General features: G+C 43.7%; 1 protein-coding gene across 2 annotated transcripts in view; it reads right to left on the reverse strand.

Annotated features, from left to right (window-relative positions):
• The window catches only part of LOC124595052, a 171,748-nt gene that overhangs the window by 61,383 nt on the left and 93,064 nt on the right, over nucleotides 1–17,301 (reverse strand). For both annotated transcript variants that reach the window (XM_047133618.1, XM_047133617.1), the window contains exons 4-5: nucleotides 3,997–4,116; nucleotides 3,771–3,915 (exon numbers count right to left, since the gene is read on the reverse strand). In XM_047133618.1, the coding sequence (XP_046989574.1) occupies nucleotides 3,771–3,915; nucleotides 3,997–4,116 (265 nt within the window). The remainder of the gene's footprint in view (nucleotides 1–3,770; nucleotides 3,916–3,996; nucleotides 4,117–17,301) is intronic.

Here is a 17,301-nt window from a genome sequence, read left to right on the forward strand (position 1 = left end):
AACAGTGAAAAAAGCTGAAAAAACTGAATAGGGGAAGAGAAAGTAAGCTTTTGCTGACAGCAACCTTCCAAAGCCCCACTGTCCGGCCATAGAGAAGCATTCCCCTCATAACTTAGTACCACCCAGGACTGGAGCAACTGAATTACATTCTCCGCCAGGGTTTCGATTACCTCTCATCGTGCCCTGAAAAGATAAATGTCCTGCCCACTATCCTTCCCACCCCTCCCACAGTGGGATTCCACTGAACCTACACAATATACTCGTCCATCCTTACACAACCCCTGCTCCCAGTCCCTTACCTCATGGCTCATACCCCTGTAATAGACCTACATGCAAGACCTGTCCCATACATCCTGCCACCACCACCTACTCCAGTACAGTCGCTAACATCACCTGGCTGTGAAATCAGTCATGTGGTGTACAAGATAAGCTGCAACCAATGTGCTGCATTGTATGTAGGCATGACAACCAACAAGCTGTCTGTCCGCATGAATGGCCACCAACAAACTGTGGTCAAGAAACAAGTGGACCACCCTGTTGCTGAATATGCTGCCAAACATGATATCCTTCATTTCAATGGCTGTTTCACAGCCTGTACCATATGGATCCTCCCCACCAACACCAGATTTTCTGAATTGCACAGGTGGGAACTTTTCCTGCAATAATTCCTATGTTCCCACAACTCTCCTGGCCTCAACCTTTGTTAGCTGCTGTCCTCACCCATCCAGTCACTTCCCTGCTCTCATTCCAGCACTACACAGCTGTCATTCCACCACCACACCCAGTCTCTTTTTTCTTTATTTTATTTCTCTCCTTTTCTGCTACTTCCTCCCCCCCTCCCCCCACTGCCCACCGCCCAACCTGCAGCACTTCACTGTCTGCCATCCCCACCATACTATCCCTCCCCCTCCCTGCCCCAGCCTCCTCCTTTGCCCCACCCAATCACCACTCCCATCATGCACTGGTGCTGCTGCTCGCAGTGTGGTTTCAGTTGCCTGAGACTGTAGTCGTTTGTGTGAGTTGCATTTGCTGAGTGTGTGGGTGCATATGTGTGTCTATTGTTGACAAAAGCCATTGGCAGAAAGCTTTAAGTGTGAAAATCTTTTTGTTGTGCCTATCTGCAACTCAGCATCTTCACACCCTTCAGACAATATGGGTGATTCCTTGTCTAGTTAACTGGGAGTCTATTTGCTCAGCCTACACTTCTTTGTACCTTTTCACCATCCCATGAGGAGGCAGCCACTAGTGTCGCTGAAGAAACAGTGTACAGCATAGCTCCTTTTTTGGATGGCATTATTACTTTGTGTTACAATGAGTCTCCCATTACCTCCACTCATTATCCACGAGTGGGATATGGGAAATGGCATGAAGTAAAGCACTGCCTGCAGTGGCATTGCTTGCATTGGGGACTCTGTGTTCCAAGGCTGATACAGTCACTATGAAGGTCCAACAGCAACCTCAAGAAGTAGCAACAAACAGGGGTGTGGTGAACATCTCAATGAAGCACCTATGGAATTGAGAAGTTGGCTGAGGGGCACTGCTGTCCCGCAAGGAAGACAGGTCTTCAAAGCCTAGGGAATACACCCCGAGAGAAAATCATACCAACCTGAAGACATTTCGGTGGCAGCCCCACGAAAAGGGCTAATCTTGTGCCGTACCCATAATGTTGTTGAGGGACACTTTATTTACTAGCAATTCTAACAATGAAGTCTTTTGCTACCTGCAAAAACCAGGAATGAAAAGGGGACAATAGTTTTACCATAAAATATAATTTTAAAATCATGAGATGGAATGAAACGAGGATAAGCAAGACTGAATACTTACTATGTATACTGAATGAAATAAAAATAGATATTGTTTCAATAGCATTAAAAAATGAAGGACTTGAAACAGACTATGACATTTTTACTTTATGCAGATGACTCTTGCTTTTGTGACTGGATGGCAGCAGCACATGACAAACTATGGTCTAGGTACTATTGAGAGGACAGTAGGGGATTACACTATTTGCAAGAGAGAAGATGTGTGAAGTAGTTGGTCTGCAATTTGGGAGACATTCATGTAAGGAATCATGAGTGTGATTTGATGCATTTTGTGTACGTTATTTCTTTGTTAAATGAAGTAAATTGTGACTATATTTAAGGAAGTTAATTACTAACAAAAATATGTGAACTGAAATAATTATTGTTATAATGGTGCCAGCCGGCAGCTTTCAGTTTCTTTCGATAACTGCTATTGTACAATAATCTATTGTTAAACAGACATCAAGGAGGAAAAACTGGACAGACTTAATGTAACAGTGAAAATTTTTGTATTATTTTCATTTTTTCAGAGCCCTATTTATAACAAAATCACTTTTCATTACGTTATTGATAACAGAGTAACAATTACTGATTCTTGAATTTCATGACCAGCAATTTATTGTAAGCAACAAACCTATTTAATATTTTCAACACACTCCCAAAAGAACTAGTAACTGAAGAAAATATAAACATAAAAGAACATGAGAGGTTTTTGAGTAGTTTGTTATGTGTGTTAGTTATTGGTGGTATTTGCACGAATGATAGTAATTTTCAGGGAATTTTGACCATAAATTTGATTGAATTAATTTGTCATTGCATATTGCTGTAGGAAAATGTGGTATGAGCCTTAACAAGAGTATCAATATGAATACAGGAAAAACACAGAAGTGATATGTTTACACAGGTGACTCAAGGTACAGTAACCAAGAGACTTAATGTACAATCAGGATAGTTAATTACGGACAGTACATCTATATACCAAAAGGCATCTTATAGTGTGTGGGGAAGGGAACTTTGTGTATAGAGTTCAACAGAGAACAACATTTGATGTTTCTATACTATGTGGAAATACATTGACAAAGTATGCTACATCACTTAATAAAAGTAATTCAACATATTTACAATGACTCCAAAATCAACTTTAGTGGAAATGAGAACATGAAAGTGAGAACAACTCTTACGTTCGAAAATGGCTGCGCTTTGACTCTTATTTTTTTAAAATACCTATCTTGAAAACATACTGAGACAATGGTCAAAGGAAACAGTTTTACACTACAGTCTTAACAAACTAAATTATTGTCTGACAAGTGAGTTTCTTATTGCTTATAGTTGATGGTGAGAACCCCCCCCCCCCTAAAAAAACGGGCTATACATTAAATATAGCTGCCAAAAGCCATAATTTAACAATTTAAACTTGAAAAAATTAATATCAAGACCTAGTTCTACAAGAAATTGTATAAAATATTAAAATATCAGGAAACTGACAGTATTTACCAAGCGACTGAATTCATTTACTATCTCCTTCAAAAACAAAAAAAGGCACACTGGGAAAAATACAAAGATTCAATTGAGCAAGTTGCCCAACATCTAGAACAGTGAAAAAAGCTGAAAAAACTGAATAGGGGAAGAGAAAGTAAGCTTTTGCTGACAGCAACCTCTGCTAACGATGAGCAGAAAAAACATTTGTTTTCAAAGCCTGTAGAGGGTAAATAAATGCCCATTACCAATAGCAATGTTTTACAAATAAGTGGAAAATTTCAGGTGAAAACTTTTTCTAATTTGTAATACACTAATGACAGAAAAGAAAACAATAACTGTTATTTAACAGCAGCTGCCAATGAAGATAACCAACCAATCTAACATCTCTTACACAGGTTGTACTGCTGTTTGTGAACAGCAAGATATAGACAACTTCCATCAGCAATCAGCCAAGGCAGTCTTAATTCATGACATGCAGGTAAATCTCACCTTTCACTTCCATAAACATCTTTTCTAGTTCTTCAGTCCTGGATTCACTTTCTTGCAAAGAAGACACTTCCTTCAACCATCGTTTAACAGTGGAAATCTCATTATCTAGCTTAAGTTTTTCAGCTTCTAGATCACTGAAACAAATCTTTTCAAAAATATAATGTATTAATTGAACATCTATTTCCCTCTCAGTACCAACAAATAGAAAGCTGTAGTTTATTCCCACCTCAGTTTCAGATTTTATTCTCCGAGTCTGCAAGCTGCAGAAATACAACTTCTGGATATAGGATGCATATGCGATCTCAGATTTTTCTGTGAATGTCATAGCTTTTGGCTTGGGTACCACCTAAAAAAATAATAAAAAAATAAAAATAAAATGTGGGGGCTACCGCACTGAAGGAGAAAATTTCGAACCACTTTGAGCACAGAACTAACACTCTGTAATGATAACATTAAAAAAATGATATCAATATAATAGAAGGAAACATTCCACGTGGGAAAAATTTTATATAAAAAAAAGATGAGGTGACTTACCGATCGAAAGCGCTGGCAGGTCGATAGACACACAAACAAACACAAACATACACACAAAATTCAAGCTTTCGCAACAAACTGTTGCCTCATCAGGAAAGAGGGAAGGAGAGGGGAAGACGAAAGGAAGTGGGTTTTAAGGGAGAGGGTAAGGAGTCATTCCAATCCCGGGAGCGGAAAGACTTACCTTAGGGGGAAAAAAGGACAGGTATACACTCGCACACACGCACATATCCATCCACACATACAGACACAAGGCTATGGTGAGTAGTGATGTATTCATCTTATAACCCATTTTTAACACACTATCCATTCCATTCATTGGTCTTCCAAGTACTTTGCCATCAGAATTAGTGTCATCGGTAAGCCCCAAAATTTTTATTTCACCCTCTGAAATTTAATTCTTTTTCAGAAATTTCTCCTTGGCTTCCTTTATTGCTTCCACAGAGTACATGTTCTTAACTATGGATCCCCTTTCGTGTCCAACTCTTGTAACTGCAGTTTGGTTTCTGAACATGTTGTAGATTTTTTGCCCCTGTATTTTATTCCTGCTACCTCCCAAATTTCAAGGAGACAAACAACGGAAAACCAGGATGGAATGAAACAATATTATGAGACGAAAAGTTGCTACTCACCATATAGTGGAGATGCTGAGTCACAGATAGGCACAACACACACACACACACACACACACACAAACAAAAACAACTCACAACCTTACCCCCATGTAGTCGTCACTCCCACCATGAACTGGTGCTACTGCTCGCAGTGTGTTTTAAGTTGGCTGAGACTGCAATCGTGTGTGTGTTGTGTTTGCACGTGTGCGTGTGTGTGTGTGTGTGTGTGTGTGTGTGTGTGTGTGTGTGTGTGTGTGTGTCTATTGTTGATGAAGGTCAATGGCCAAAAGCTTTAATTGTGAAAGTCTTTTTGTTGTGCCTATCTGCGACTCAGCATCTCCGCTACATGGTGAGTAGCAACTTTCCTTCTCATAATATTGTTGAATTTCAAGGAGTGTTTTTCAGTCAACAATGTCAGAAGTTCTGTCCACATTTGCAATGCTATGGATGTTGGTTAACTTTTCTTCATTCTACCTTCTAATGTAAGCCGTGCAGCCACTATGGCTTCATATGTTCCTAGATTTATCTGGAAGCCAAAGTGATTTTCTCAGAGATCAGCTTCTAGCAGGTTTTCCATTCTTCCGTAAATAATTTGTGACAGTATTTTGCAACCGTGACTTAATAAACTGATGTTTGATAGTAATCACACCTGACACCACCTGCCTTCTTTGGAGTGGGGGTTATTACATTCTTGTTGAAATCTAGGACCACTTTGCCTGTCTCATATATTGCGCACTGGATGAAATAATTTTGTTGCAGTTGGCTCTCCCAAGGATCTCTATAATACTGAGGGAATGTTGTCTACTCCATGGAACTTGCTTTGACTCAGGTATTTCAGTGCACTGTAAAATTCTTCTCATAGTATTGTATCTCCAAACTCATCTTCATCTACTTCGTCCTGTGTTCCTACAATGTTGTCTTCAAATCAATTTCCTTTGAACAGCCGTTTCCATCTTTCAGCCTTCTCTTTGTAGCTCTTGTTACTCACGCATGTGCTTCTCTTTTATCTGCCTGTCTCTTTAATTTTCCTATACATTGAGTCTATCTGTCCCATAGTAATGCATGCTTCTACAGCTTTGCATTTTTTTCTCTAGCCATTCCAGCGTAGCCATTTTGGATTTTCTGCATCTCATAACCAATAAATTAACATCTGAGTGCCCCTGGAAATGTTTTACCATTTAAAATATGGTTTCGAAATCATTGTCTTACCATTTACATTCTTCAGGTCTCTTCCACATATACAACTTCCTTAAAATGATTCTTAAACCAGTAGTAGGCATGATTAAATTATGCACTGGCTGCAATTCTACCAGGTGGGTCCCCTTACATTTCTTTTCCCCTGTCAACGTTCTCCATCTTATGCAGAGCATATAAACATTTACTACTGGAGTGGGTGTTGGCTTTGTGTCTGTCTAGGCTGAAATAATGAGTTCACTGTGCAGTTAATAGCAGCTTACTCACATTCCTATTTCCTTATTCTTCATTACACCTAATATGGAATCACCCCTATTTGATTGTGTGCTGATAAGCCTGTACTGACCTGATCCAAAGTCCTGTACCACACTTCACCAGTTCCCACTATACAAAACTTAACCTATCCATTCCAGTTTTAGGACAGATGTTCAATAAAGAATGATCATAATTTTTTATCATCATAATTTCTTGCGCTAAAATTTAATCTCATGTCATTCTGTTAGCTTAATGAGCAAAAACATGTTGTAGTAGTTTCATTGTTGGGACTCCTGGTTCCCCCCTGTGACAGGAAGGCAAGGTCAGACGTGTTCAGTATCGCCTACTGCTGCAATGGAAGTAACACGTGAGGAACAATATGTGGCTTTGAAATACTGCTTTCGTCTCAACAAATCTTCAGCTGAGGCCTATACAATGTTACAGGAGGTGCAGTAGCCAGCAGAAAGATCACGGGAGGCGCACATCGGCACTGCGCGTCACAGACGGTAGTTGCCGCAAATAGCGTCCCGTCCACCAGAGGGCACGCGGGAATTCGGCAGCGATCTCTGCCAGCGGAACAACAACAACAACTCAGGGAGCACGGGCCATGCCCAGTCAGTTCACATCAGGCATGCCTATGAGACAGTTCCCGGTCTACTCGGGAGTGCGACAGAAAACGTGAACCGTGTTACTACACAATTGGCGACGAGTAGGGTCGTTCTTTCGCGTGTTGCGTCGTTGTTCTGGTTTCGCAGCTTATCCGCGGCATGGAGGATTTAGTGCGGGTTTTGGTTGAGCAGCAGACGGAGCTCATGGCCACCATGAAACAAGTGCTTCCGGCGTTGCTCTCCACGCCGTCTGCTCCAGCGCCGTTCCCTCCTCCCTTTCCCCCATATGACGAGACGGCGGAGGATTGGGACACGTATGAACATCGCCTTCGGCAGCATTTCGAGGCGTTTCATATTGCCGATGCGGAGGTATGTCATGTTCTTTTCTTGTCTTGGATATCTCCCTCGCTGTATCAAGTTTTGTGGCAGCTAGCGCCATTGCAGGAACCCTCATCATTGTCTTTTGATGCATTGTGTTCATTACTGTCTTCATATTATCGCCGCCGTACGCATGTTGTGGCGGCTAGGGTCGAGTTCTATCAATACAAGAAGCAGCCCCATCAGTCTTACTGGGCGTGGGCCGCTACCCCGCACGGTCTTAGTCGCAAGTGTCATTTTGTCACAGAGCAGTCGTGAGAGTCGTATGCCCACATTATGGTGCGCGACGTCATTGTTCGTTTGGCCCCTGATAGGGAGGTCCGGCAACGGGGCCTGCAGTTAGAAGACCCTTCCCTCGAGGAAGTCCTGTCCATTACTCAATCGTATGAAGTCTCTCCTGCCACCGGTCAACAGTTGGAAGCATGGTGCGACGTCGTGGCGGTTCAGGGCGGCGTGGCCGCGTCCACTGTGTCCGGGGTGGACCATGTGCGAGCGGTACAATCCGGCCTTTACGGCCGCTCCCGCACGGCGCGTAGACAGAGTTCCAGCCGCTGGCCCCTGTTACCGTCCTGTGCGTCGTACTATATACATCACGATCGGTCAGAGTGCCCCCAGCGTTGGGCCGTTTGTCGCAAATGTAATAAAAAAGGACACATTGCTAAAGTTTGCCACTCAGTCTCGAAAGAATCGAAGGAAGCAGTTACAGAGGACATGGATGTTGACATTCAGGAAGTTTCATCGGGCCAGGCTCCCGACGCTTCGGCCCACAAACTCTTTATCGAGGTGTCGGTTCGGTCGCGCCGATTACAACTGCAAGTAGATACGGGTGCGGCAGTTTCTTTGTTGAATGCACAAACTTACTCCGACCTTGGGTCGCCCCCGTTGGCACCTGTTTACCGGCGTCTACGCGGTTATGGTAAACAGTTCATTCCCCTACTGGGTCAATTCACTACGGACATGACTTACAAATCAGTCACTCGGCCTATTACTTTTATTGTTGTCAGTGATGCGAGCCCCGCTAACCTTTGTGGCTTGGATGCCTTTCAAGCTTTTGGGTTTTCTATCGCTGACACCATACAGTTGGTCTCCGAAGACGTTCCATATCAATCATTAGAATCTTTGATCTCTGACTTTCCGGATATCTTTGAGGAGGGCCTAGGGCGTGTTTCAGACTTTGAAGCTCACTTAACGTTGAAGGCATCAGCTCGCCCGCGTTTTCTACGCGCAAGGCAGATCCCCTTGGCTCTCCGCCCTCAGGAAAAAGAAGAGCTCGACCGGCTGACAGCCCTAGGGGTCGTTCTTCCCATTTCTTCAAGTGAGTGGGCTTCGCCCCTCGTTATTGTCAGGAAACCCTCAGGAAAATTACGTCTTTCTGGCGATTTCAAGGCCACCATCAATTCCCAATTGGTGGTGGACACCTATCCTTTGCCTCGTGCTGATGAATTGTTCTCCGCCGTAGCGGGAGGCCAATATTTTTCGAAAATCGATCTTTCGGAGGCTTATCATCAGATACCTCTTGATGAGGACTCCAAACGGCTGGCAGTTGTCAACACCCCGTTTGGCCTTTACCAATTCCAGCGGTTGGCCTTCGGAATATCCAGTGCCCCGGTGATATTCCAGCGTTATCTGGAGCACGTCACGTCGACAATCCCTCATTGTGTTAATTACCTGGACGACATAATTGTCACGGGCCGCAGCACGAAGGAACACTTGCACAACCTTCGCACCCTCTTTCTCAAATTCAGGTCCGTGGGCTTGCGTTGCAACCTGCGTAAGTCAGCCCTCTTCCAACCGTCCATCCAGTATGTGGGCTACACAATCTCTCAGCACGGCGTCAAGCCGCTAGGAAGTTTGGTCCAAGGTATCGTCGACCTTCCGCGGCCCGCTTTGCTGAAGGAGTTACAAGCTTTTTTAGGCAAGATTGCCTATTACCACCGGTTCATTCCCAGGGCTTCCACAATCGCCCGCCCCCTGTACTGCCTTCTGCGCAAGGGTGTTCCATTTGATTGGTTGCCTGCATGCGAGCGAGCATTCACCTCATTGAAAGGCCTCCTCACGTTAGCGCCGTGTTTGGCTACTTTTGACCCCCATAAGCTGTTGGTCCTGGCTACAGATGCTTCGCAGTATGGGATGGGGGCGGTCCTGGCCCATCGCAACGCAGATGGTTCCGAGCAGCCACTGGCGTTTGCATCTAAAACTCTTAGTCCCACATAGGCCCATTACTCCCAGGTGGAAAAAGAGGCTTTGGCCATTGTCTACGCTGTTACCTAGTTTCACCCTTTCTTGTATGGCACGAAGTTTCAGTTAATCACTGACCATAAGCCATTAATATCGTTATTTGGCCCCGCCTCTCAGATTCTGGATAGGGCGGCCCACAGACTACAGTGCTGGGCCTTGTTCCTCTCTAAGTACCATTATGACATTCATTTTCGCCCTACCGGACAGCATGCCAACGCAGATGCTCTTTCCCGTCTTCCGGTGGGCCCGGATCCTAAGTTCGATCGAGAGGAGATTATGTGTTTTCATTTGGATGTGGCGTCCCGCCAAGCAGTTGATGGCTTCCCGATCACAAGTTCTCGAGTCGCCAGGGAAACGGCAGCTGACCCGGTTCTCCAGCAAGTAGTTCGCCTCATTTAGCAGGGGTGGTCATCCCGACCTCCAGGCCGGGCCTCGGACCCTCTTCGTAATTATTTTGTTCTACGAGACCGCCTCTGTCTTGGAAGGAGTTCTCCTTCTGGCTACTGATGATACAGCTCCTCGCGTGGTTGTTCCTGCAAGTTTGCGAAGGGAAGTCCTCACGTTATTACATGAGGGGCACTGGGGTGTTTCCCGTACAAAAACCTTGGCTCGCAGACATGTGTACTGGCCCAGTATTGACAGAGAAATTGAGCACTTGGTGGCCGCCTGTTCCCCGTGCGTGAGCCAACAGGCATCTCCCAGGTCAGCGTTCTCTTCATGGCCGCCTGCAACCCAGGCATGGGAACGTGTTCACATCGATTTTGCAGGCCCGTTTCTCAATGGCTTTTGGCTCATTGTCATTGATGCTTATTCCCGATTTCCATATGTGGTTCGCTGCTCCTCAACCACTTCAGAGGTTGTAATCCAGGCACTAGCAAAATCTTTTCTGTGGAAGGTCTGCCAGTCACCCTGGTCTCGGACAATGGACCTCAGTTTATGTCGCAGACCTTCCAGGATTTTTGTAGGCGCTTCGGTAATTGGCATGTTTGCTCTCCCCCCTTTCATCCACAATCGAATGGGGAAGCCGAGCACATGGTGCGCACATTTAAGACATAGATGAAAAAGTATGTGCACGAATTTCCTGCGGAGGAGGCGTTGACGTTTTTCCTGACGGCATACCGGACCACACCTATGGGAGAACGCAGCCCCGCAGAGCTCCTCCACGGGCGCCAAACTAGGACTCTGCTGCACCGCCTTTGGCCCGGTCCTTGCCAGTCTTCGCAAACCGGAGTACCCAGCTTTCCACCGGGTATGTCGGTCTGGCCACGTGGGTTTGGTCGCAATCCACGTTGGATACCGGCGGTGGTCCTGCGCCGAAATGGCCGCCGGCTCACGGGGGACCGGGAGGTACGTCGTCACCAAAATCAGCTACGTCCACGGTTGGGCACCCACCCTCCGACCCCTCGGGCACCGGCTTCCCCATTGCCGGCACCTGTGTTGGTTTCTCAGGGGGTGCTACCACCCCTGCCCCCTGGGATTCCGCCGCACTGCGATGGCTCTCAGCCTTGGCAGCCTCCAGTAGCTCCAGCACCGGCATCGCTATCGTTCGCGATGCCCCAGCGATAGCCGGCCCCCCTCGCAGGCCCGGTTTCTCAGCAGGCTGGTTCACCTGTGGTCGTCCCTTCCCCATCGTCCCCACCACTGGCTCTTGCCCCTCCCGGGGTGGACCAGGATCCAGAGTTCGACGGCCTGTCTCCCGTTCTGTCCTGGGTTCTGGTGGTGGGACGACGGGGGCCTCTTCGTGTGGGTCACTTCCAGCCATATTCGAAGGTTCCGGCTCGAGGGTTGGCAGATCCCCTCGACTCCAGCCTTCCAATGGATGTGGAGGTCATCACTCCTGCACGACGCTCCACCTTCCGACGCAGTAGATCACAGTGGCTTCACCCCCCCGAAGGAGGAGGAGTGCAGTAGCCACCAGAAAGATCGGGGGAGGCACACATCGGTACGGCGCGTCACGGACGGTAGTTGCAGCAAATAGAGTCCCGTCCACCAGAGGGCACGCGAGAATTCGGCCGCGACCTCTGCCAGCGGAACAACAACAACAACTCAGGCAGCATAGGCCGTGCCCAGTCAGTTCACATCGGGCATGCCTATGAGACAGTTCCCGGTCTACTCTGAAGTGCGACGGAAAATGTGAACCGTGTTACTACAGGAGACCTATGGAAGTCTGTTCTTCCCTACAGCACAGCTCAAAGGTGGTTTAAAATGTTTAAAGAGGGGAGACAATCAATTTCAAAGAAAGGATGACCCGGTGCTCCAGTTACTGCTCTTACGGAAGAATTCATCAACACTGCTTGTCATTGTGCGAGAGGATCAACGAATTATCTTAAGATCACTTTCTGAAATACTGTTCATTTCATTGGGTGTCTTATGTTAAAGGAAGATCCAGAGTTTCAAATGTAATCACTGCTCAAGAAATTTGGCTACATCATTTTGATCCTGAGAGCAAACAGCAAAGCTCGGTGTGGAAGCCTCCTTCAACAACCACCCCCAAAAAAGCAGAAGTGGTTGCTTTTGCTGGGAAAGTTATGGCCATCTTCATATTTGATATTCATGGAATATAAATTTGAGAAGGACCATCAAAATTATGAGGATGAGTAAAGGTATGTTGTCAAAAAAAATTATGATCATTCTTTATTGAACAGCCCTCGTAAATTCTCTAACCTACCTACTCAATTAAAGGATCTAACATTCCACACTCAGGCCTGTAGAACGACAGTTTTGTTTCACTGATGATATCATCCCTCTGAGTAGTCCTTTCCAGACATCTGAATGGTGGACTGCATTACCTCCAAATTATTTCACCCAGGAAGTTGGCATCATCAATGTCGTTGTTCTTGTTTTTGGGGGAGGAGACCAGACAGCGAGGTCATTGGTCTCGTCAGATTAGGGAAGGAAGTCGGCTATGCCCTTTCAAAGGAACCATCCCGGCACTTGCCTGAAGCGATTGAATGCGAGTCCGGTGTGGAAACCGCTGCGCCACCTCCCTCAGTCTGCTATCATCAATAAGTCATACAGCAGCGCTGAATGTCCTTGGAAAATAGTGGCTATAGTTTCTTCTTGTTTCCAGGCATTCACAGAGCCAACAGAAAGCCATGTTGGTTAATGTTACATCTACATCTACATCTATACTCCGCGAGCCACCTTACGGTGTGTGGCGGAGGGTACTTATTGTACCACTATCTGATCCCCCCTTCCCTGTTCCATTCACGAATTGTGCGTGGGAAGAACGACTGCTTGTAAGTCTCCGTATTTGCTCTAATTTCTCGGATCTTTTCGTTGTTACAAGGCCATATCAGTCGATAAAACTGACTGTTGCCCTTGGAACTACTGAAAAGACTGCTGCTATTCTTCTGGAACCACATGTTTGTCAATTGTTACAAAGAATAACTATTTATTCCCTTTATTTTGAAACTAATTTTGAACAGCTACTTGTGATTACTTTCATTTTTATGATATATTTCGAGTATCTGGTGGCTTCACCCTAAGGCACACATCATTACAACCAAACTGCTGCACACTTGTAAAGATGGAACTGCATAATCATGGAAATAGTGTATACATCTTAATTTGCCACATCAACCATAATGCCAGTTCAACCACAATGGAACAACAACAAAATGGAAAGGACAGGTTTCTACTCACCACGCAGTGGAGGCATTGAGCAGCTGAGAGGCAGAATGAAAAAGAATACTATAAATACTTCAGGTCTCTGACAAACTCATTATTCAGAATTACAAAAAACATACGTTCATCCAAAAACTGCGCGCGCACGCAGACATGGTCAATGACATTTAAGATGTAAACAAAGTGCACAAGAACACTTACAGATACACTACTTTTAGTAGCAGTGATAATTTACTTTGTATGAAAAAGAATCAAAGAATTTTGCTGTAAGAATGGGATGAAATGGAGCAAAATGTTAAACATTGCTTTTGGTGAGGCTGCTGTGAGTAAAACAAGGATTTACAAGTGGTAAAAGCGCTTTGAAGAAGTTCGTAAAAATATTTAAGATGACAAGTGCCCTGGATGCCCAAACACAATGACAATCAATGGAATTGTGGAAAAAGTGAAAGAAATGATTATGAATGATTGATGAATCACAATCAGAGAGGTTGTTGATGGTGTTAGCATATTAGATTGCTTATATTATGACTTTTCTTCTCTCTGGAAAAGAACAAATTTTGCCTTGTTTTATTTTACATACGTATTCACTCTTAAGCTTACACGAATGTAATACATATAGCAGTATGAGGACCTGATTATAAATGAGTTTCATTGTTACCGAGATTCGTATTTTCAGTCTACTGTGCTGGCAAATGGAAAAGAACAAATTTAGCCTTGTTTTATTTTACATACGTATTCACTTCTAAGCTTACACGAATACAATACGTATAGCAGTATGTTGAGAACTCATCAAACATCTTTACTTAGCAGTGAAGTAATAAATCACTTTACTCTGCTGCATATTTGCCCAATACACATTTTCAAAATTACACTCTATGTTCATTATTTCATTTGCAATTTCACTGCTCCCTCTCCTATCTTCTGAGAACGTGTTCACAATTCTGATGGCTTCTGAAGTGTCACTCACAGTAAGATAGGCACTTTATTGCTTTACTCTCTCTCTCTCTCTCTCTCTCTCCTTCTTCTTCTTCTTCTTCTTCATCTCCCTCACTCACTTCATGTGCACTGTGGCCTGATTCTTCACTTCATTTGCAATTTTATCTTTAGTTTGCACTTTGGTTGAAATACGGTCATCATCTATGGTTGCACAGATTGCATAGTTGCACTGATTGAAAATATCACAGTTGATTTCTAGCAGCGTTGTAGATAGCAGCAGATCATTAGTGTCATTGAGCATGTCTTCAGTTTCAGGGGCATTTATTCCTTCAGTTATGATTCCTGCATGACGGAAATAGTTCTTGATGGTATGGGCTGAGAAACAGCTCCAAGTATTGGTAATGAATCCGATAATATCTATCAGTGTAATAGAATAATCCTACTTTTTCTCAATGCACTGTATCATTTTCAGTAATTTGAGCTTACAATAGCAGCATCTCAGACTCTTAATTGCTCCTTGGTCCATAGGCTGGAATAAGCTTGTCTTATTTGCAGGATGTGCTGGACAATTGTCAACAAGAACCAGTATCTTCCTTTTCTGATTTCTAAGCTCCCAATCCCAACACCCTATTTAGTCAAAGAGTTTGAATGTCATCTAGAGCTTTTTATTAGCATTATAGTGCACTGACAAACTTTTTACATGCTTGAAACACCTAACATTTTTTGATTTACCTATGGTAAGAAACTTGTTCTTCTCATTTCCATCTGTGTTAGCACAAATCAGAACTGGAGTTATTTGTTCTTTAGATAAGTTTCCACCAACACATTCTTCAAGCCTTGAATTTCAGACTTTTGTCAGTGTCAGTTTAAAGAAAATGCCAGTCTCACCTGAATTAAAGAAGTCACAGTATGCATATACTTGGACTGTTTCAGTATTCACATTGTTGGCTTCACTGCTTACTTTGCCAAAAGTAATGCTGTTATGTTGCTTGAATCTGTAAATCCAGCCACTGCTACACGCAAATTCCTCATTTTTTAATGGTTTGACAAATTCTTCTGCTTTCACCACAAGGAGAGGTCCACTAATAGGTACATTGATGCTTCTCTGTTGCTTAGACCACTTAAGCGGCAGTTCATCCATGTCCTCAGCTTTATGTAAAAGCTTAATTTTAGATCAATTTTGTTCAAACATATTAACAATTTTATCCTTGTTCTTCCAAATCATTTGAACTGTGCAATTTATGAGGCCAAATTGATGACACTCGTCAACCTTTTTAGCTCCATTCTCGATTTGATGAACCACTTTCACTTTTCCTTTCACCGTTAAAACTTTTCTTTTATTGCCCATGCTGTTCTAAAATGTGTACACATCATAACAAATTGTTATGGAAATTGACATCACTTGTACTGTTGACAAGCTCTGTTATTGTCAGCAATACGAATGCACTAGGATAACAATGACGTGAGGAGTCTACACTACACCTATTGTTGTTGGAAGGGCAGAGAGAATATGACAGACTGCCATAGTACAACAACAGATTTCCTTCTACAGTTCTTGGAAAATTTTGATGGTAACTGAGACTGAAAATGATGTTATGTAAGAGGTACACGCTTATATATTTGCCATATGTATGAGAAGTATGTTCCTTATTGAGGAATATGCTCATACCACTGAAATTATGACGACATGGCCAAGTTGTTGTAACTGATGTTGTTAAAAGGAAGTTCAATTTAAAAAAAAAGTGCCCTGTTGACTGCTGTGTACTACTTCTAAGACACAATGGCAGCTTCCACAACTTGTGAGAGAGCCATGAGTCAATGGGCAATGTCCCAATCGGTGTGAGTCTTGTAAGTGCTACTTCTTCAGCTTGCTGCAGTGGGAAGAAGGTATGCCATGGTCGCACTGAGTGTTTCGTTGACCGCAGCTGACCTTTCTTCCAGCCACTGATACTCAAAACACATGGTCCTACAGATCACATATATGGTGACAACCAGCATGGTGAGTGAAAAATGAACAGGTGGAAGAGGGCACACCTCCTTGGCAGCCACATCAGTGAGTTCGTTTCCCCAGAACCCTACTTGCCCTGGACCCGAGCAAAAAATTATTTCCTTTTCCTGTCTTTGCAAAAGGAGGAGAGCATCCTGCACTTCTTACACCATCTGATCTGCTGGGTACATATGACCAATAGCAAGAAGCACACTTTGGTAATCAGCCAGATGAGGAATTTCTTCCCATGATGCTGTCTCATCAGCTCACCTTCAGGATAGCAAACAATTCTGCATAGTAAAACAAAAACTGCCCTGTGAGCTCTCTTAAGGACGATGTCAGGGAACATGACAGGGCAGCCAATAAAATCCCCTTGCTTAGACAACTGTATAAACACTAATAAAATTCCGGTAGTGAATAAAAATACTGTTAAATTTAGCTTTAAAAATGTAATTTCGAGTGCAATTCTTCCCAAGCTCATTCAATTAAATAAGTAACTGGGTCAGCTGTAGTATTCAGGGTTATCTCCTACTTCAACTCCGGCTTTTACTCTTAGTGCTTTCAATCTGCAGTAATGCCCTATCTAGAAGGGGAAGAAGAAGAAGAAGAAGAAGAAGAGGGTGTACAGCTTGCCAATTTGGAACTTAGTGCCTGGAAACAGTGGCCATGTGTGCAAGTTGTTCTTGCATGAGTTTTTTACTTCTGAAGCAGCACTCTGTCCAAAAGCTGATACATTCTCAATATTCTTTTCAATTGTGTCTGTCTGCGACTCAGTGCCACCTCTATATGGTAAGTAGCAGTCTAACCTTTCCATATTGTTGATTATTGTGGATAGTACACACAAAATACACATATATGCATATGTAGCTGCAACTTAAGTGTCAGTACAAATCAAAATGACAGGGATTCTAATCTACATCTATGTCTACATGGATACTCTGCAAATCACACTTAAGTGCCTGGCAGAGGGTTCATCAAACCACCTTCGCATAATTCTTTATTATTCCACTCTCTAACAGTGCGCAACAAAAACGAACACCTTTATCTTCCTGTGTGAGCTCTAATTTCCGTTATTTTATTATGATGATCGTTTCTCCCTATGTAGGTCAGTGTCAACAAAATATTTTTGCATTTGGAGGAGAAAGTTGGTGACTCAAAGT

This window comes from Schistocerca americana, chromosome 2 (genome assembly GCF_021461395.2).
Source record: "Schistocerca americana isolate TAMUIC-IGC-003095 chromosome 2, iqSchAmer2.1, whole genome shotgun sequence".
NCBI classification, from domain to species: domain Eukaryota; kingdom Metazoa; phylum Arthropoda; class Insecta; order Orthoptera; family Acrididae; genus Schistocerca; species Schistocerca americana.